This window comes from Leucoraja erinacea, unplaced genomic scaffold (assembly GCF_028641065.1).
Source record: "Leucoraja erinacea ecotype New England unplaced genomic scaffold, Leri_hhj_1 Leri_975S, whole genome shotgun sequence".
NCBI lineage: Eukaryota > Metazoa > Chordata > Chondrichthyes > Rajiformes > Rajidae > Leucoraja > Leucoraja erinaceus.
Genome location: NW_026576922.1, coordinates 30,001 through 52,146, shown reverse-complemented (window position 1 = coordinate 52,146; position 22,146 = coordinate 30,001). Strand labels below are relative to the sequence as shown.

Here is a 22,146-nt window from a genome sequence, read left to right as displayed (position 1 = left end):
TTCTGTGTTGTGGTTTCTGGGAGTACGCCGCCACCTACGGCCATCATTTTTGGCCACCTCGCTCAGAGTCCCCCTCCGCCGCATGTGTGCCGAGAATTTTTCCCGTCGATGAAAATTGACAGAGATATTAATGTTTTTACAACATTCCCCATTCTCTCTCCTGCCCCTGTGGGAGGGAGGGGGAGGGACTATAAAACCAGGAACTGGTGTGCCTCAATCAGAGCTTTGAATGACACTGACAAATGTCTACAGCACTGTGAGTACGCTTAATTTGGTTTGAAAATGAAAATATGGTTAGAGGTAAAAAAAAAAGCACTGCCTGCAAATGGTTGTTTGGGTTTGGGTTGAAGTAAAAAGGCACTCCCTCCCCCCCCCCCCCCCCCCCCCCCCCCTCCCTCTCCCCTCCCCCCCCCCCCCCCCCCCCTCCCCCCCCCTCTTCCCCTCCCCCCCCCCCCCTCCTCTCTCCCCCCTCTGTGCCCCTCCCTCTCCCTCTCGCTCGGTCCCTCTCTCCCCCCTCTCTCTCCCCCCTCTCTCCCCCCCTCTCCTCCCCCCCCCCTCCCCCTCTCCCCCCCACCTCTCCCCCCCCCTTCTCTCCCCCCCCTCTCCCCCCCCCTCTCCTCCCCCCCCTCCCTCTATCCTCTCTATCCCCTCCTCCCCTCTATTAGCGTGAGTGCGGGAGGGGAGGGGTAGTTAGTGTGTGAAGCTGCATGCTGCCTCCCCCCTCACAACCGCACGTTGGGGGAACAGACCCAACGGGTCTGCACTTGGTCGAGTATATTACTAAATCTCTGATCTTGACCGCTTTTGGCCGATTTCCGAGAGAACGCCGCCACCTACGGCGTCATTTTTGGCTACCTCGCTCAGAGCCACCTCCGCCGGATGTGTGCGGAGGATTTTTTCTTTCACTGAAAAAATGAGAGATATATTAATGTTTTTACAAAATTCCGCATTCTCTCTGCTGCCCCCCTTGGCGGCAGAGGGAGGGACTATAAAACTAGGAAGTGTTGTCCCTCACTCACTCTCTGCCAGACGCAGGAAGCGAGAGGGTCTGGCAGAGACTGAGCTGCGAATAACACTGAACGCACGTGTATTCCACGGTGAGTCCCCTCAATGCGGCTGTAAAGCGGCTGCAGCCCTTTTTAAAAAGTTTGTGTTCACAAAATGAATTTTGGTTGTCGGGTGTCTGCAGCCCAATTGTTTGCCTCCTCCCCCCCCCCCCCCCCCCCCCCCCCCCCCACACACACACTGGTGAGCAGTATCGGAATTGGTGGAGAGGTGGAATATTGCGTTGGTGACCAGCCCTCCTGTGTGATGCTGGGACCCAATGGGTCTAGTAATATATATAATCATCTGGATAAACAGGGTCTAATTAGGAACTGTCAACATGGATTTGTGCCTGGAAGGTTATGCTTGACTAATCATGAATTTTTTGAAGATGTTACTCGGGAAATTGATGAGGGTAAAGCAGTGGATGTAGTATACATGGACTTTAGTAAGGCCTTTGACAAGGTTCCTCATGGAAGGTTGGTTAAGAAGGTTCAATTGTCGGGTATTAATGGTGGAGTAGCAAGATGGATTCAACAGTGGCTGAATGGGAGATGCCAGAGAGTAATGGTGGATGGCTGTTTGTCGGGTTGGAGGCAGGTGACTAGTGGGGTGCCACAGGGATCTGTGTTGGGTCCACTGTTGTTTATCATGTACATCAATGATCTGGACGATGGTGTGGTAAATTGGATTAGTAAGTATGCATGATACCAAGATAGGTGATGTTGTGGATAATGAAGTAGATTTCCAAAGTCTACAGAGAGATTTAGGCCATTTGGAAGAGTGGGCTGAAAGATGGCAGATGGAGTTTAATGCTGATAAGTGTGAGGTGCTACATCTTGTCAGGACAAATCAAAATAGGACGTACATGGTAAATGGTAGGGAATTGAAGAATGCAGGTGAACAGAGGGGTCTGGGAATAACTGTGCACAGTTCCCTGAAGGTGGAATCTCATGTAGATAGGGTGGTAAAGAAAGCTTTTGGTGTGCTGGCCTTTATAAATCAGAGCATTGAGTATAGAATTTGGGATGTAATGTTAAAATTGTACAAGGCATTGGTGAGGCCAATTCTGGAGTATGGTGTACGATTTTGGTCGCCTAATTATAGGAAGGATGTCAACAAAATAGAGAGAGTACAGAGAAGATTTACTAGAATGTTGCCTGGTTTCAGCAACTAAGTTACAGAGAAAGGTTGAACAAGTTAGGGCTTTATTCTTTGGAGCGCAGAAGGTTAAGGGGGGGACTTGATAGAGGTCTTTAAAATGATGAGAGGGATAGACAGAGTTGACGTGGATAAGCTTTTCCCATTGAGAGTAGGGAAGATTCAAACAAGAGGACATGACTTGAGAATTAAGGGACAGAAGTATAGGGGTAACATGAGGGGGAACTTCTTTACTCAGAGTGGTAGCTGTGTGGAATGAGCTTCCAGTGGAAGTGGTGGAGGCAGGTTCGATTTTATCATTTAAAATTAAATTGGATAGGCATATGGATGGGAAAGGAATGGAGGGTTATGGTCTGAGTGCAGGTAGATGGGACTAGGGGAGAATACGTGTTCGGCATGGACTTGAAGGGCCGAGATGGCCTGTTTCCGTGCTGTAATTGTTATATGGTTATATGAAATGTGAAGAGAGGAGAAAGGAGGGGAGTGGTGAGGAGAGAGGACAATCTTTCACCACCATATTATGTTTGGTGCTGGTTTTGAGGGGAGGAAAGGAGAGGGGAGGATGGTAGAACAGAGGGGAGGGAAGGAAAGAAAAGAGGGGAAGGGAAGGGCTGTTAGAATGTCCCTCCTCATCCCCTCTCCATCCCTCTCTCTCCCCCTCTCTTCCTCCCTCCTTCCCTCCATCCCTCTCTCCCTCATTCCCCTCATTTTTCCACCTACCTCATTCTCTCTACTCACATAGCCAAATAGGCGCTGGAGTAGACTATTCTGGCCCTTCGAGCCAGCACCACCATTCAATATGACCATGGCTGATCATCTATAATCACTACCCCTTTCCTGCTTTTTCCCCATATCACTTGATTCTGTTAGCCCTAAGAGCTAAATCTAACTCTCCCTTGAAAACATCCAGTGAATTGGCCTCCATAGCCTTCTGTGGCAGAGAATCCCACAGATTCACAACTCTCTGGGTGGAAGAGATTCTCCTCATCTCAGTCCCAAATGGCTTACCCCTTATTCTTAAACTGTGACCCCTTGGTTCTGGACTGTCCCAACATCGGGAACACGTTTCCTGCCTCTAGTGTGTCAAAACCCTTAATGATCTTATGTCTCATTAAGATTCCCTCTCATCCTCCAGTATACAAACCCAGTCGACCCATTCTTTAATCATATGTCAGTCCCACCATCCTGGGAATTAACCTGGTGAACCTACGCTGAACTCCCTCAATAGCAAGAATGTCCTTCTTCAGATTAGAAGAGCAAAACTGAATACAGGCCCAGTGAAATGCCCCGATTATCGAAAGGCCTGGATGGAATGGATGTGGAGAGGATGTTTCCATTAGTGGGAAAGTCTAGGACCAAAGGGCTCAGAATTGAAGGACGTTCCTTTAGTAAGGAGATAGATAGATTGTTGATTAGTACAGGTGTCAGGGGTTATGGGGGGAAGGCAGGAGAATGGGGTTAGGAGGGAGATAGATCAGCCATGATTGAATGGCGGAGTGTAGTCGATGGGCCGAATGGCCTAATTCTGCTCTTATCACTGATGAACTTTGAAAGCAGGCGTGTTATCCGAATCATTAGACAAGCAAGGCATTGTTTCTTCGAAGGCTTTGACCTGTGTTCCTGAAATCAGCTGGTATTGGAGAAGGGAGTGTGTTGTAGGTAAATAAACTCCGGTCAAAATCCATTCAGGAGGGATCTGTTAATGTGTGACCTTTATATTAGTTTAGTTTAGAGGCACCGTGTGGAAACAGGCCCTTCGGCCCACCTAGTCCGCGCCGTCCAGCGATCACTAACACTATCCTACACACACATTAGGGACAATTTACAATCTTCACCGAAGCCACTTAACCTACAAAAGGGTTTCGGCCTGAAAGGTTGCCTTTTTCCTTCGCTCCATAGATGCTGCTGCACCCGCTGAATTTCTCCAGCTTTTTTGTGTACCGTCCACTTAACCTACAGACCGGCACGTCTTTGGAGTGCAGGAGGAAACCGGAGCGCCCGGAGAAAACCCACGCAGCTCACGGGGAGACAACGTGCAAACTCCGTACAGACAGCACCCGTGGTTGGGATCGTTCCCGGGTCTCCACCACCCCTCCTCAACCCTCTCCCCTCCCCTCTCCGTCCCTCCCTCTCTGCCCCTCGCTCCTCCCACCTTCTATCTCTCCACCCACCAGCCTCTCTCCCGTCCCCTCTCTCCTCCCCCCTCTCCCCACCCCTCCTTACCAGTCACTTGGGCTCAGGACCTTCTAAGGGGATGTCTGGTTCGCTTGTCCGCTGCTTCTCCGATGCCCTGGACGGGCTGAGCTCTGCGCAGCTCCGGCGCTTCCGCAGCGGGCTGGCGGAGGGAGGGAGCGGGGGAGGGAGCGCTCCGGGCTGGGATCCGGTGCCTCTGGGGCGGGTAGAGGCGGCGAGCGACCCGCAGGACCTGGCCCGGCTTATCCTCAGCTTCTATCCCGAGAGAGAAGCAGTCAAAATCGTCCTGGAATTGCTGGAGGGGATACCCGAGAGGAGAGGGGCCGAACGGCTACGAGCGAAGGTCGCAGCGCTGCTGCCTGGAGATGGTGAGTGAGAGGAAGAGAGAGAGAGAGATAAACAGAAAGTGAAAGAGAGAGGGGGAGAGGAGAGAGCGTGTGTGCGATGTTTCCGTGTGAAACCTGCTCTTGAAAGAGAGGGAGAGAGGGAGAGAGAGGAGAGAGAGGGGGGGGGGGGGGAGACAGAAAGAGAGGGGGGGGTGAGTGAAAGCGAGAGAAAGATAGGGGGGGAGAGAGAGAGATAGAGAGGGGGGAGAGAGAGGAGAGAGAGGAGGGGGGTGGTGTAAAAAAAAAGACGAGAGTTGTATTCAGGAAATAGAACAAAGAAGTTCTTGCTTGGAGCAGTACAACAGAATGACTGGGAGGGGGGAGGGGAGCAAGAGGGGAGGAGGGGGCGAGAGAGAGTGGTTTCACCGAGGTCCCAACCCCTCATTCTTCTAAACCCCATTGAGTTCAGGCCGGCAAACGCTCATCGTACCTTAACCCACACAATCCCGGGGTCTGTTGGTGTAAACCTCCTCTGGACCGGACCCTCTCCAGAGCCGGCACATCCTTCCTCAGATAAGGGGTACAAAACTGCACACAATTAATCCGAGTGCGGCCGGACCAGCTCCTTATGCTGCCTGTCCACGTTCCCCAGAGATGCTGCCTGACCCGCTGTGTTACTCCAGCACTTTGTGTCTATTTTCGGTGTAAACCAGCATCTGCAGTTCCTATCACGCTAACACTATCCTCCACACACTGGGGACAATTTACAGTCTTTGCTGAAGCCAATTAATCTACAAACCCGTATGTCTTTCGAGTGTGGGAGGAAAGCGGAGCGCCCGGAGAAAACCCACGCAGGTCACGGGGAGAACGTGCAAACTCCGTGCAGACAGCACCCGTGGTCGGGATCGAACCCGGGTCTCTGCTGCTATGAGGCAGCAACTCTACCGCTGCGCCACCGTGCCACCCCGATTAGACTTTGCTGCACATATTATGCTTAAACATAGAAAATAGGTGCAGAAGTAGGCCATTCGGCCCTTTGAGCCAGCACCACCGTTCAATATGATCATGGCTGATCAGCCACAATCAGTACCCCATTCCTTCTTTCTCCCCGTATCGCTTGATTCCATTAGCCCTAGGAGCTAAATCTAACTATCTCTTGAAAACATCCAGTGAATCGGCTTCCACTGCCTTCTGTGGCAGAGAATTCCACAGACTCACAACTCTCTGGGTGGAAACGTTGTTCCTCATCTCAATGCTAAATGGCCTACCCCTTATTCTTAAACTGTGGCCCTGGTTCTGGACTCCCCCAACATCGGGAACTTGTTTCCTGCCTCTAGCGTGTCTAATCGCTTAATAATCTTATATGTTTCAATAAGAATCCCTCTCTTCCTTCTAAATTCCATTGAATACAAGCCCAGTCGAACTATTCTTTCATCATATGTCAGTCCCTCCATCCTCGGATTAACTAGGTGAACCTACGCTGCTGCACTCCCTCAAATGAGAGCAAAACTGCACGCAATACTCCAGGTGTGGTCTCACCAGGGCCCTGTACAACTGCAGTAGGACCTCCTCGCTCCTAAACTCAAAACCCTGCAAACCTGTCCTATCCGAACAGTGAAAGGCCTGGATAGAGTGGATAGAGGGGCGATACAGACTAAGGGACTGTGGTAACGGTGAAATCGACAGAAGGATGGAGGGTTGGGTGTGTATGCGTGCTTTGTCTGTGTTTTTTATTTATTGCTTATCTTTATTATTTTACCGTGGATGTTTCGTTAGCTTTAGAAATGTTTGAATGCTGCACTGACTGGCTGACATTTTAAATTTCGTTGTACATGGCCCATGTTACAATGACAATAAAGAAACTATTCTATTCTATTCTATTCTATGTGGAGAGGATGTTTCCACTAGTGGGAGAGTCGAGGACCAGAGGGCACAGCCTTAGAATTAAAGGACGTTCCTTTAGGAAGGAGATGAGGAGGAATTTCTTTAGTAAGAGGTTGGTGAATCTGTGGAATTCTTTCCCACAGACGGCAGTAGAGGCCAAGTCAGTGGGTATTTTTAAGGCAGAGATAGATAGATTGTTGATTAGTACGGGTGTCAGAGTTTATAGGGAGAAGGTAGGAGAATGGGTTTAGGAGGGAGATAGATCAGCCCCAATAGAATGGTGGAGTGTACTCGATGGGCCGAATGACCTAATGCTGCTCCTATCACTGATGAACTTTGAAAGCAGGCGTGTTATCCAAATCATTAGACAAGCAAGGCATTGTTTCTTTGAAGACTTTGACCTGTGTTCCTGAAAACAGCTGCTATTGGAGAAGGTAGTGTGTTGTAGACTAATAAATTCAGGTCAAAATCCATTGATGAGGAATCTGTTAATGTGTGAGCTTTATATTAGTTTAGTTTAGAGACACCGTGCGGGAACAGGCCCTTCAGCCCATCGAGTCCGCGCCGACCAGCGATCGATCGCCCATTCACACACTAGTTTAGTTTAGAGATACAGCGTGGAAACAGGCCCTTAAGTCCAGAGGGGGAGAGAGAAAGAGAGGGGGGGGGGAGACGGAGAGAGGCGGTGAGACAATAGACAATAGGTGCTGGAGTAGGGTCATTCAAAGTGATCAGGACTGATCATTCCCCATCAGTACCCCAGCCCTGCCTTCTCCCTATATCCCCTGACTCTGCTAATTTTAAGAGCCCTATCTAGCTCTCTCTTCAAAGCATCCAGAGAACCGGCCTCCACTGCCCTCTGAGGTAGAGAATTCCACAGACTCACCACTCTGTGAGAAAAAGTGTTTCCTCGTCTCCTTTCTAAATGGCTTACCCCTTATTCTTAAACTGTGGCCCCTGGTTCTGGGCTCCCCCAACATCGGGAACATGTTTCCTGCCTCTAGCATGTCTAAACCTTAAACAATCTTATATGTTTCAATGAGATCCCCTCTCATCCTTCTAAACTCCAGAGTGTACAATCCCAGCTGCTCCATTCTATCAGTATATGACAGTCCCGCCATCCCGGGAATTAACCTTATAAATCTACGCTGCACTCCCTCAATAGCAAGAATGTCCTTCCTCAAATTAGGGGACCAAAACTGCACACAATACTCCAGGTGTGGTCTCACTAGGGCTCTGTACAACTGCAGAAGGACCTCTTTGCTTCTATATTCAATTCCTCTTGTTATAAAGGCCAACATGCCATTCGCTTTCTTCACTGCTTGCTGTACCTGCATGCTTACTTTCATAGACTGATGTACAAGGACCCCCAGATCCCGTTGTACTTCCCCTTTTCCCAACTTGACGCCATTTAGATAGTAATCTGCCTTCCTGTTTTTGCTACCAAAGTGGATTACCTCACATTTATCCGCATTAAACTTCAACTGCCACGCATCTGCCCACTCCCCCAACCTGTCCAAGTCACCCTGCATTCTCATACCATCCTCCTCACAGTTCACACTGCCACCCAGCTTTGTTTCATCTGCAAATATGCTAATGTTCCTTTGAATCCCTTCATCCAAATCATTGTAAATAGCTGCGGCCCCAGCACCAATCCTTGCGGTACCCCAATAGTCACTGCCCGTCATTCTGAAAGGGACCCGTAAATCCCTACTCTTTGTTTCCTGTCTGCAAACCACTTCTCTATCCATGTCAGAACTCTACCCCCAATACCATGTGCCCTAATTTTGACCACTAATCTCCTATGTGGGACCTTATCAAATGCTTTCTGAAAGTCCAGGTACATTACATCCACTGGCTCTCCCTTGTCCATTTTCCTAGTTACATCTTCAAAAAATCCCAGAAGATTTGTCAAGCATGATTTCCCCTTCGCAAATCCATGCTGACTGGGACCGATCCCGTTACTGCTATATCATCTTTTATAATTGACTCCAGCATCTTCCCCACCACCAATGTCAGGCTAACTGATCTATAATTCCCTGTTTTCTCCCCCCCCCCCCCCCCCCACCTTTCTGAAAAAATGGGATAACATTAGCTACCCTCCAATCCACAGGAACTGATCCTGAGTCTATAGAACATTGGAAAATTATCACCAATGCATCCACGATTTCTAGAGCCACTTCCTTAAGTACCCTGGGATGCAGACCATCAGGCCCTGGGAATTTATCAGCATTCAGTTCCATCAGTCTATCCAACACCATTTCCTGCCTATTGTGGATTTCCTTCAGTTCCTCCACTACCCCAGATCCACAGTATAACCATATAACAAATACAGCACGGAAACAGGCCATATCGCCCCTTCTAGTCCATGCCGAACACTTACTCTCAACTAGTCCCATCTACCTGCACTCAGACCATAACCCATTCCTTTCCCGTCCATATACCCATCCAACTTATTTTTAAATGATAAAATCGAACGTGCCTCCACCACCTTCACTGGAAGCTCATTCCACACAGCTACCACTCTCGGAGTAAAGAAGTTCCCCCTCATGTTGCCCCTAAACTTTTGTCCCTGAATTCTCAAATTCTCTTGTTTGAATCTTCCCTCCTCTCAATGGAAAAAGCTTATCCACGTCAACTCTGTCTATCCCTCATATTTTTAAGGACCTCTATCAAGTCCCCCCTTAACCTGCTCTCCAAAGAATAAAGACCTAACTTGTTCAACCTTTCTCTGCAACTTAGTTGCTGAAACCCAGGCAACATTCTAGTAAATCTCCTCTGTACTCTCTCTATTTTGTTAACATCTCTCCTATAATTTGGCAACCAAAATTGTACACCATACTCCAGAGTTGGCTTCACCAATGCCTTGTACAATTTTAACATTACATCCCAACTTATAGACTCAATGCTCTGATTTATAAAGGCCAGCACACCAAAAGCTTTCTTTACCACCCTATCTACATGAGATTCCACCTTCAGGGAACTATGCACGGTTATACCCAGATCCCTCTGTTCAACTGCATTCTTCAATTCGCTAACATTTACCATGTACGTCCTATTTTGATTTGTCCTGCCAAGATGTAGCACCTCACACTTATCAGCATTAAACTCCATCTGCCATCTTTCAGCCCACTCTTCCAAATGGCCTAAATCACTCTGTAGACTTTGAAAATCTACTTCATTATCCACAACCACCAATCTTAGTATCATCTGCATACTTACTAATCCAATTTACCACACCATCATCCAGATCATTGATGTACATGACAAACAACAGTGGACCCAACACTGATCCCTGAGGCACGCCACTAGTCACTGGCCTCCAACCTGACAAACAACCATCCACCATTACTCTCTGGCATCTCCCATTCAGCCACTGTTGAATCCATCTTTCTACTCCACCATTAATACCCAACAATTGAACCTTCTTATCCAACCTTCCATGTGAAACCTTGTCAAAGGCCTTACTGAAGTCCATATATACAACATCCACCACTTTACCCTCATCAATTTCCCTCGTAACCGCTTCAAAAAATTCAAGAAGATTAGTCAAACATGACCTTCCAGGCACAAATCCATGCCTAATCAGATCCTGTTTATCCAGATGATTATATATATTATCTCTAAGTATCCTTTCCATTAATTTGCCCACCACTGGCTAACAGGTCTATAATTGCTAGGTTTACTCTTAGACCCCTTTTTGATGGAACAACATGCGCAGTACGCCAATCCTCCGGCACCATTCCAGTTTCTAATGACATTTGAAATATTTCTGTCATAGCCCCTGCTATTTCTACACTAACTTCCCTCAATGTCCTAGGGAATATCCTGTCAGGACCTGGAGACTTATCCACTTTTATATTTTTCAAAAGTGTCAGTTCTTCCTCTTCTTAGAATCTAATAGTTTCCATAGCTACTCTACTTGTTTCCTTTACTTCACACAATTCAATATCTTTCTCCTTGGTGAATACCGAAGAAAATAAATTGTTCAATATCTACCCCATCTCTTTGGCTCTGCAGATAGCTGTCCACTCTGACCCTCTAATGGATCAATTTTATCCCTCATTATCCTTTTGCTATTAATATAGCTGTAGAAACCCTTTGGATTTACTTTCACCTTACAAGCAACCTCATATCTTCTTTTAGCTTTTCTAATTTCTTTCTTAAGATTCTTTTTACATTCCTTATACTCCTCAAGCATTTCATTTACTCCATGCTGCCTATAATTATTGTAGATCTCTCTCTTTTTCTGAACCGTGTCCAATTTCCATTGAAAACCGGTGCTCTTTCCAATTTTTACTCTTTCCTTTCAACTGAACAGGAACATAAAGATCCTGTACTCTTAAAATTTCACCTTTAAATGTCTTCCATTTCTCTTCTACATCTTTCCCATAAAACAAACTGTCCCAATTTACTCCTTTTAAATCCTTTCACATCTCCTCAAAGTTAGCCTTTCTCCAATCAAAAATCTCAACCCTTGGTCCAGTTCTGTCCCTCCCCATAATTATATTGAAACTAATGGTATTGTGATCACTGGTCCCGAACTGTTCCCCAACACATACCTCTGCCACCTGACCCATCTCATTTCCTAACAGGAGGTCCAGCACCGCCCCTTCTCTAGTAGGTACCTCTATGTATTGCTGCAAAAAACTATCCTGCACACATTTTACAAACTCCAAACCATCCAGCCCGTTTACAGAATGTGTTTCCCAGTCCATGTGTGGAAAATTGAAATCTCCCACAATCACTAGCTTGTGCTTACTACTAATATTTGCAATCTCCTTACATATTTGCTCTTCCAATTCTCACTCCCCGTTATACGGTCTATAATACACCCCTATAAGTGTTGCTACATCTTTCCCATTTCTCAGTTCCACCCAAATAGCCTCCCTAGATGAGCCCTCTAATCTATCCTGCCAAAGCACTGCTGTAATATCTTCCCTGACAAGTAATATGCTGTAATGCATATCAGGAAGATTGTTTGTGTCCTCCTTAGTGAAGACAGATCCAAATTACCTGTTCAACTCATCTGCCATTTCTTTGTTCCCCATAATAAATTCACCATTTTCAGTCTTCAAGGGACAAACTTTGGTCTTAACTAATTTTTTCCTCTTCACATACCTAAAGAAGCTTTTACTATCCTGCTTTATATTCTTGGCAAGCTTACCTTTTCTTCCCGTATTGTCTTTTTGGTTATCTCCAGTTGTTCTTTAAACATTACCTAATCCTCTTGCTTCCCGCTCATCTTTGCTACGTTGTACTTCATCGCTTTAATTTTTATACTGTCCCTGACGTCCCTTGTCTGCCATGGTCGTCAGGGACAGGGAAAGGGTCATCCTTTCTCTCCTCGGAATCTTTCTTCCTCCTAGGAATGAACTGATCCTGCACCTGTATTTATCACAGGGAGAGAGAGAGAGAGTTAGAGAGAGAAAAAGGGGGAGATAGAGACAGAAGGTGAAAGAGAGAGGGGGTGAGGAGAGGGTGTGTGTGGTGTTATGTTTCTGTGTGAAAACTGCTCTTGAAAGCAAGGGTAGAGTGAGCGAGATAGGGAGAGATACAGGGAGAGAGAGAGAGAGAGAGACGGTGAGAGAGGGAGAGGTTTAAATGAGGACCCCCTCATTCTTCCCAGTTAGCTATTGCTGAATATATTACTTGTTGAAAGAAAATAGAGGTTTGTAGTACAATATAACTAGAGAACAACAACAGGGACGTTAGGCCGAGGCTCTGTTAGGCCTGGTCCGGCCACATTTGTAGTAATTGTGAGCAGTTGTTGGCCCCGTATCAGAGGAAGGATGTGCCGTCTCTGGAGAGGGTCCAGATGATTTTTACACCAACAGATTCCGGGAATGAGTGGGTTAACGTACGATGAGCATTTGTCAGCGCTGGGCCTGTACTCACTGGATTTTGGAAGAACGGTGGGGGGGGGGGGGGGGGGGGGGGGGGGACGACGACGACGACTCATTGAAACGTTAGCGAACAGTGAAAGGCTTGGATAGAGTGGATGTGGAGAGGATGATTCCACTGGTGGGAGAGTCTAGGACCAGAGGTCACAGCCCCAGAATTAAAGCACGTTCTTTAGGAAGGAGACGAGGAGGAATTTCTTCAGCCAGAGAGTGGTGAATCTGTGGGATTCATTGCCACAGACAGTGGTGGAGGCCAAGACAGAGGGTATTTTTAAGGTTATCGTTATCTCAGCTTCACAACTTGTGAAGAAGGGGGAGTTTTGGATGGGTGGGGGAAGGAGATAGACCGATGTCCGCCATCTTGTGCCATCAAGTGGGCCCTGGGAAGGGGGTGGGTATAAATTGTCCCCCACCCAGGGATCTAACTCCCCCGCCATTGTCTTTTCACAGAGTTCTGATCAGCCAAGAGTGGCGAGAGTGGAAAAGGATGTAAGGATGGAGAGAGAAAGGGGGGGAGAGAGAGAGAGGGGGGTAGAGCGAGAGAGGACAGAGCGAGGGGAGGGAGAGAGAGAGGGGAGGGAGAGGGGAGGGAGAGAGAGAGAGCGAGAGGAGGGGAGTGAGATAGAGGGGAGAGAGATAGATGGAGAGAGAGAGAGATGAGAGAGAGAGAGAGAGCACTAAATGGTTTTATCGACAACAAAAGTGACAATACATCTTTACAGGACGTTGGTGTGACCACATTTGCAGTTCTGGTCACCCCCATTCCAGAAACCATGTGGGGGCTCTGGAGACGTGAGAGGTGCACCAAGATGCAGGCAGGAGTAGAGGGTTTCAGCTACAGGGCAAATCTCTGTCTCTCGGTCTCTGTCTCTCTCTCTCTGACCCTCTCTCTGACTCTGTCTGTCTGTCTCTGTCTCTGCCCCTCACTCTCTCTGTCTGTCTCTCTCTCTCTCTCTCTCTCTCTCTCTCTCTCTCTCCCTCTCTCTCTCTCTCTCTCTGTGTCTCTCTCTCTATCTCTCTCCGTGACTCTCTGTCTCTGTCCCTCTGTCTCTCTCTCTCTCTCTCCCGTCTCTCAATTCAATTTCAATTAAAAAACTTTATTGGCATGATAAAATACATTGTTATATTGCCAAAGTATAAAACATGACAAACATATTTAAATATAAATATACATATAAATACAAGTATACAGTGCATGTATAGATATGTCCCTGTACATAAACTCACAATACACCTATAGCCCCTTATTGATTGCTACACGTTCTTGCAGCTTTAAGCAGTGCAACACAATAGCAAGTTTAGCAATTCAATATTAATTTCTTAGTGTCAGTTAATATCAATCAGTGTGTGCGTACTGTACATATGTGCATGTTGGTCATTCACCGTCTCTCAGGTTATGGCATGCTGTTACGTATTGTGCACCAAGATGTGCCGTATTTCCTTCACCAAGGATTATTCTTAGTTTTGATGTATCATCTAGTTCTTTAAAATCAGAGGTTGCCACACTGAGTTTGTGAAAGTATCTTGTTTTGTCAAATGTTTTACATTTTAGGAGAGAGACAGAGAGAGACTGTGAGAGAGACAGAGAGAGAGACAATCAGAGAGAGTGACAGAGAGAGAGAGACAGAAACAGACAGACAAAGGGACAGAGACAGAGAGAGAAAGAGGGAGACAGAGAGAGAGAGACACACACAGAATGAGAGAGACAGCAAGACAGAGAGAGAGGGACAGAGAGAGACAGGCGGTGATATCTGGAGAGCACATTTCAAAAATCTATATAAAGACATCTCAATAAATAAAATAAACTTAAACTATTTTCACATCAAAGAAAAACTCCAAACACTATAAACAGTAATTAAAGATTATCAAAACCCTCTTGATTCCCCAATTACTTTGGAAGAATTGACCATAAAAATAAAATCCCTCCACTCAAAGAAAGCCTGTGGTCCAGACAGCATCAAAAATGAAATGCTCAAGTCCAGCACTCCGGAGATGCAGGACATAGTGCTTAGGCTGTTCAACATCATACTACGTTCAGGTTACTTCCCTGATATTTGGTGTCAAGGGCTTATTTCACCCATTTATAAGAATGGAAACAAATTAGACCCAAATAATTATCGTGGCATATGTGTCAGTAGCAGCCTAGGGAAGTTATTCTGCAGTATCATAAATAACAGAATGTAGGATTTCCTTACCAAACACAACATTCTCAGTAAAAAACAAATTGGCTTCCTCCCAAAACACCGTACCACTGACCACATTTATACCCTCCACACTCTCATTGAAAAACATGTACACCAAGCGAAAAATGGGAAAATATTTGCCTGTTTTATTGACTTTGAGAAAGCATTTGACTCTATTTGGCATGAAGGGCTCTATTACAAACTCCGTGGCTGTGGTATAGGAGAAAAGGTATATGACCTTATCAAATCAATGTATCTGAATAATAAATGTGGAGTTAAAATTGTGGACAAACGCAGGGAAGAGGCGTCCGGCAAGGCTGACACTGTTTAATGTATATATCAACGATTTGGCAGTAAAGTTGGATCAGAGCACAGCGCCGGGCCTCTGTCTTCTGGACGGAGATGTAAAATCCTTGTTTTTAGCGGATGACTTGGTTCTGCTGTCCCCCACAGAACAGGGACTGCAGCAACAGTTGGACCTACTTGATAAGTACTGCCAAAATTGGGCCCTGGCAGTAAATCTAAAGAAAACCAACATCATGATTTTTCACAAAAGACCCAGATGTCAGGAAGATAAATACAAATTTACTCTCAAGGGTACTGTTATCGAACACACTATGAGCTATACTTACCTCGGTCTAACTGTTTCAGCATCAGGGAACTTCAATATGGCAGTGAATGCACTAAAAGAGAAAGCTCGAAGAGCTCTGTATGCAATAAAAAGAAGATTCTACAACATCCAAATTCCAATTAAAATCTGGCTTAAAATATTTGACAGTGTAATCCAGCCTATTGTGCTTTTTTGTAGTGAAGTATGAGGTCTGCTCAGTCACCATAGTTATAGTAAATGGGAAAAACATACAACGGAGGCCCTGCATGCGGAATTTTGTCACAACATCCTCCGTTCTTTTTATTATCCACTGATAATAAATATCTAGAAAAGAGCACTAAAGTTTTGGAATCACCTAAAATCTAGCCCCCCAGATACCCTCCGGTTTAAAGCCCTTCAAACACAAGAGGGGAACCCAGAAAAGAGTTCCCTGTGTCAGTTGGTACTGAGCCTAACTACCCCTATTCAGTTACGCTGTATCCAGTTAAACCCTGACCAGCCTCAGATCAATACTGACCCCCAATCACCAGTTATAGTGAACCAAATGATCAAACAATGTAAAGAAACGTATTTGAAACATTGGGATAAAGAAACCAAAAGCCAAAGCAGATTAGAATGTTACCGTGCCCTAAAAAGAGTTAATAAACTGGCAGACTATCTCTCAACTGTTAGAGACATAAAGCAGAGACAGACCCTCACCAAATACAGGTTAAGTGACCACTATTTTTTCTGTTGAAAAAGGAAGACAGACGAGATTCTGGCAACCAAGAGAAAACAGAATATGCGGCCACTGTTTGACAGATGAGGTTGAAACAGAGGTGCACTTCCTCCTAAAATGCAAAAAAATTGACAAAAGAAGAAAAACATATTTTGACAAACTCAGTGTGGCAACCCCTGATTTTAAAGAACGAGATGATACATCAAAACTAAGAATAATCCTTGGTGAAGGAAATACATAGAAAATAGGTGCAGGAGTAGGCCATTCGGCCCTTCGAGCCTGCACCGCCATTCAATATGATCATGGCTGATCATCCAACTCAGTATCCTGTACCTGCTTTCTCTCCATACCCCATGATCCCTTTAGCCACAAGGGCCACATCTAACTCCCTCTTAAATATAGCCAAATGAACTGGCCTCAACTACCTTATGTGGCAGAGAATTCCACAGATTTACCACACTCGGTGTAAAAAATTGATTTTCTCATCTCGGTCCTAAAAGACTTCCCCCATATCCTTAAACTGTGACCCCTTGTTCTGGACTTCCCCAACATTGGGAATAGTCTTCCTGCATCGAGCCTGTCCAACCCTTTAAGAAATTTGTAAGTTTTTATAAGATCCCCCCTCAATCTTCTAAATTCTAGCGAGTACAAGCCAAGTCTATCCAGTCTTTCTTCATGTGAAAGTCCTGCCATCCCAGGAATCAGTCTGGTGAACCTTCTCTGTACTCCCTCTGTGGCAAGAATGTCTTTCCTCAGGTAAGGAGACCAAAACTATGCACAATACTCCAGGTGTGGTCTCACCAAGTCCATGTACAACTGCAGTAGAACCTCCCTGCTCTTATATTCAAATCCTTTTGCTATGAATGCAAACAAACCATTCACTTTCTTCACTGCCTGCTGCACCTGCATGCCTACTTTCAATGACTGGTGTACCATGACACCCAGGTCTCGTTGCATCTCTCCCTTTCCTAATCGGCCACCATTCAGATAATAGTCTACTTTCCTGTTTTGCCACCAAAGTGGATAACTTCACATTTATCCACATTAAACTGCATCTGCCATGTATTTGCAGCCTCCTAGCATCCTCCTCACAGCTAACACTGCCCCCCAGCTTCGTGTGATCCGCAGACTTGGAGATGTTGCATTCAATTCCCTCATCCAGATCATTAATATATATTGTAAATAGCTGGGGTTCCAGCACTGAGCCTTGTGGTATGCCACTAATCACTGCCTGCCATTGTGAAAAGGACCTGTTTACTCCTACTCTTTGCTTCCTATAAATTCTATAAGATTCGTCAGACATGATTTACCTTTCATAAATCCATGCTGATTTTGTCCAATGAATTCAGCACTTTCCAAATGTGCTGCTATCCCATCTTTAATAACTGACTCAAGCATTTTCCCCAATACCGATGTTAGACTAACTGGTCTGTAATTCCCCATTTTCTCTCTCCCTCCATTTTTAACAAGTGGGGTTACATGAGCTAACCTCCAATCCTCAGGAACTACTCCACAATCTTAAGAGTTTTGAAAAATTATCACTAATGTATCCGCTATTTCTGGAGCTACTTCCTTAAGCACTCTGGCATGCAACTTATCTGGCCCTGGGGATTTATCGTCCTTTAATCCATTCAATTTACCTCGCCTTCCCGGCTAACCTGGATTTCTCTCAGTTCCTCCATCTCATTTGACCCCCGGTCCCCTGCAGATTATGTCTTCCTTAGTGAAGACAGAACCAAAATAGTTATTCAATTGGTCTGCCATGTCCTTGTTCCCCATGATCAATTTGCCTGTTTCTGACTGCAAGGGACCTACATTTGTTTTAACCAATCTTTTTCTCTTCACGTATCTATAAAAACTTTTGCAGTCAGTTTTTATGTTCCCTGCCAGTTTTTTTTCAAAATTTATTTTCCCTTTCCCTTTCCTAATTAAGCCCTTTGTCCTCCTCTGCTGGACTCTGAATTTCTCCCACTCCTCTGGTAGGCTGCTTTTTCTGGCTAATTTTTATGCTTCATCTTTTGTTTTGATACTATCCCTCATTTCCCTTGTTATCCACGGATGCACTACCTTCCCTGATTTATTCTTTTGCCAAACTGGGATGAACAATTGTTGTAGTTCATCCGTGCAGTCTTCAAATGCGTTCCATTGCATATCCACTGTCAACCCTTTAAGAATCAATTGCCAGTTCACGCCTCATACCCTCAAAGTTACCTTTCTTTAAGTTCAGGACCCTTGTTTCTGAATTGACAATGTCACTCTCCATCCTAATGAAGAACTCAAACATATTATGGTCACTCTTGCCCAAGGGGCCACGTACAACAAGACTGCTAACGAACCCTTCCTCATTTTCCCTTTTCCCTTTGAGAATAGGGAAGATTCAAACAAGAGGACATGACTTCTGAATTAAGGGACAGAAGTTTAGGGGTAATATGAGGGGGAACTTCTTTACTCAGAGAGTGGTAGCAGTGTGGAATGAGCTTCCAGTGGAAATGGTGGAGGCCGGTTCATTGGTATCATTTAAAAATAAATTGGATAGACATATGGATGAGAAGGGAATGGAGGGTTATGGTATGAGTGCAGGCAGGTGGGACTAAGGTGAAAAAAGTTGTTCGGCACGGACTTGTAGGGCCGAGATGGCCTGTTTCCGTGCTGTAATTGTTATATGGTTATTACTCAATACCCAGTCTAGAATAGCCTGCTCTCTCGTTGGTTCCTCTACATGTTGGTTTAGAAAAGTATCCCGCATACATTCCAAGAAATCCTCTTCCTCAGCACCCCTTGCCAATTTTATTCACCCAATTTATATGTAGATTGAAGTCGCCCATTATAACTGTTTTAGCTTTGTTGCACGAATTTCTAATTTCCTGTTTGGTGCCATCCCCAACTTCACTACTACTGTTAGGTGGCCTGTAGACAACTCCCACTAGCGTTTTCTGCCCCTTAGTGTTTCGCAGCTCTACCCATACCAATTCCACAACCTCCAAGCTAATGTCCTTCCTTTCTATTGCGTTAATCTCCTCTCTAACCAGCAATGCTACCCCACCTCCTTTTCCTTTCTGTCTATCCCTCCTGAATATTGAATATCCCTGGATGTTCAGCTCCCAGGCTTGGTCACCCTGGAGCCATGTCTCCGTGATCCCAACTATATCATATTCATTAATAACTATCTGCACATTCAACTCATCCACCTTATTATGAATGCTCCTTGCATTAAGATACAAAGCCTTCTGGCTTGTTTTTACAACACTCTTACCCCTTATACAATTATGTTGAAAAGTGGCCTTTTTTGATTTTCGCCCTGGATTTGTTTGCCTGCCACATTTACTTTCTACCCTCATTTTACACCCCTCTGTCTCTCTGCTCTTGCACCCATCCCCCTGCCACATTAGTTCTAAACCTCCCCGACAGCACTAGCAAACACTCCCCCAAGGACATTGGTTCCATTCCAGCCCAGGTGCAGTCCGTCCTGTTTGTACTGGTCCCAACTCCCCCAGAACTGGTTCCAATGCCCTAGAAATTTGAATCCCTCCCCCTTTCACTATTTTTCAAGCCACGTATTCATCTGCAATATCCTCCTATTTCTACTCTGACTGGCCCGTGGCAATGGTAGTAATCCAGATTATTACCTTTGAGGTCCTACTTTTAAGTTTATCTTCTAGCTCCCTAAATTCATCCTTTAGGACCTCATCCCGTTTTTTACCTATATCGTTGGTACCAATGTGCACCACGACAACTGGCTGTTCACCCTCCCCCTCCAGAATGTTCTGCTGCTGTTCAGTGACATCCCTGACCCTTGCACCAGGGAGGCAACATACGGCACATCTTGGTGCACAATACGTAACAGCATGCCATAACCTGAGAGACAGTGAATGACCAACATGCACATATGTACGCACACACTAATTGACATTAACTGACACTAAGAAATTAATATTGATTTGCTAAACTTGCTATTATGTTGTACAGCTTACAGCTGCAAGAACGTGTAGCAATCAATAAAGGGCAATAGGTCTATTGCGAGTTTATGTACAGGGATATATCTATCCATGCACTGTATACTTGTATTGATACTTATGCATTTTAAATATGTTTAAAAGGGAGCATCGTGACCGGGGGTGGGGTGTTAGGTGGGAGGAGGGAGGTGGGTGCCCCCTCCCATTGGTACGTAACATTTGCATTTTTCAGCTTGAAATTGTGCAATATGGTGCATACTGTAGCGAGTCTTATAACTTACACTTGAATGCAATATATATGCTTTAAATTGGATTGGAGCGTTTTTGAAAGGGTGGAGGCTGTGCGATCACTGATCACTGGCCTTGGGGTTACCCGGTGAGGGAGTGGAGCAACCGAGTGGGGAGAGGGTGTGGAAGAAGAGTAGGAACTTTTTTTAATTTGATGTATTAAAATCATGTTTTAGTGCATTGTAGAAGTACGATTTCAATGTTTTTTGTATGAAGTATTTTTAAGAGGTAACTTTTTAAGGGGTAACTTTATCCAACTTTATCCAACATTTACGAAAAAGTTAGACTGATACATGGATAGGACAGGTTTGGAGGTTTGGACCAAAATCAGGTAGCGTAGCTGGGACATGTTGGTGGGTGTGGGCAAGTTGCACCGAAAGGCCTGTTTTCACACTGTATCACTCTATGACTACATTATACCTCCACCATGCATGAATGCTTCAAAATCAAGTGATCGAGTTTTATTGCCATATACTCAAGCATAGAAACATAGAATATAGGTGCAGGAGTAGGCCTTCGAGCCAGCACTGCCATTCAATATGATCATGGCTATTCATCTAAAATCAGTACCTCTTTCCTGTTTTTTCCCCATATCCCTTGATGTCGTTAGCCCTAAGAACTAAACGTAACTCTCTCTTGAAAACATCCAGTGAATTGGCCTGCACTGCCTTCTGTGGCAGAGAATTCCACAGATTCACAACTCTCTACGTGAAGAAAGTTTGTTCTCATCTCAGTCCTAACTGCCCCCCCCCCCCTTTATTCTTAAACTGTGACCCATGGTTCTGAACGCCCCCAACATCGGGAACATTTCTCCTGCAGTTACAGTAAGTGAAAATCTAGCAGGCAAGCAGGATGCTTTCTCCAACCACCCCCATTTGAAGTCCACTATCTTCCACCCTTTCTACCCAGTGCTTGGTACTTACTTCCAGCAGCCACTGGTTGTCCTCCAGGATGCACCGAGCCGCCGCCTGATCCATGCCGGTCACCTGGGCAAATTCGACAGAGCCTTTCTCTCTCTCCCCCCTCTCTTCTCCATTCTCTCCTCTCCCTCTCTGTCTCTCCTCTCACCCCTCTCTCTCCTCTCTCCCCCTCTCACTCTCTCCCCTTCCCTCTCTTATCTCTCCCTCTGTCTCTCGTTCTCCCTCCTCCCTCTCCTTCTCGCTCTACTCTTCCCGTCCTCTCTCTTGTCCCCTCTCTCCTCTCTCCCTCTCTCTCCCCCCTCTTTCCCCTAACTCTCTCTCCCCTCTCTTTCCCCTAACTCTCTCTCCCCCCTCTCTCTCTCCCATCTTTCCTCTCACTCCCCCTCTTCTCCCTCCCCTCTCTCCCCGCCAACCTCTTTCTCCGTCCCTCTCTATCTCCCCCTCTCTATCCCTCTCCACACACACTCTCCCCTCTCTCTCTTTCCCCTCTCTCTGTCTCTCCTCTCACCACTCTCTCTCCCCCCTCCTCCTCTCTTCCCCATTTCTTTCTCCCTCCTACCTCTCTCCCCTTGCCTTGCCCTCTCTCCCCTCTTTCACCTGTCTCTATCTCTTTTTCTTTGCCCCCTATCTCTCTCTTTCCCCCGTTTCCCTATTTCCCCATCTCCCACTCTTCCCCCTCTCTATTTTACCACCCCTCTCTCTTTCCCCTTTTCTCTCCTACCCTCTCCTCCCTCCCTCACTCCCCCCCTCTCCCACCTCATCTCCCCCTCTCTCTCCCCACCTCTCTCCCCCTCTCCCTCTTCTCTCTCCCTCCCCTCTCTCTCCTCTCACCCCCCCCCCCCCCCTCTCTCTCTCTCCCCCCGTCTCCTTTCCCTCTCTCTCTCTCCACCTCCCTTTGAGAGTCTGTCTCTTTGGCACAGAGACTCTCGAGGCAGCGGCGCAACGCTACTGACACCCGGGACA

General features: G+C 46.0%; 1 protein-coding gene across 2 annotated transcripts in view; it reads left to right on the top strand.

Annotated features, from left to right (window-relative positions):
- Positions 1-4,420: 4,420 nt before the first annotated feature.
- The window catches only part of LOC129695177 (uncharacterized), a 25,794-nt gene continuing 8,068 nt past the window's right edge, over positions 4,421-22,146 (top strand). The window contains exon 1 of one of the 2 annotated variants that reach the window (XM_055631950.1): positions 4,421-4,766. In XM_055631950.1, the coding sequence (XP_055487925.1) occupies positions 4,460-4,766 (307 nt within the window). In that variant the 5' untranslated portion in view covers positions 4,421-4,459. The remainder of the gene's footprint in view (positions 4,767-22,146) is intronic. The other variant, XM_055631949.1, reaches the window with a different exon arrangement.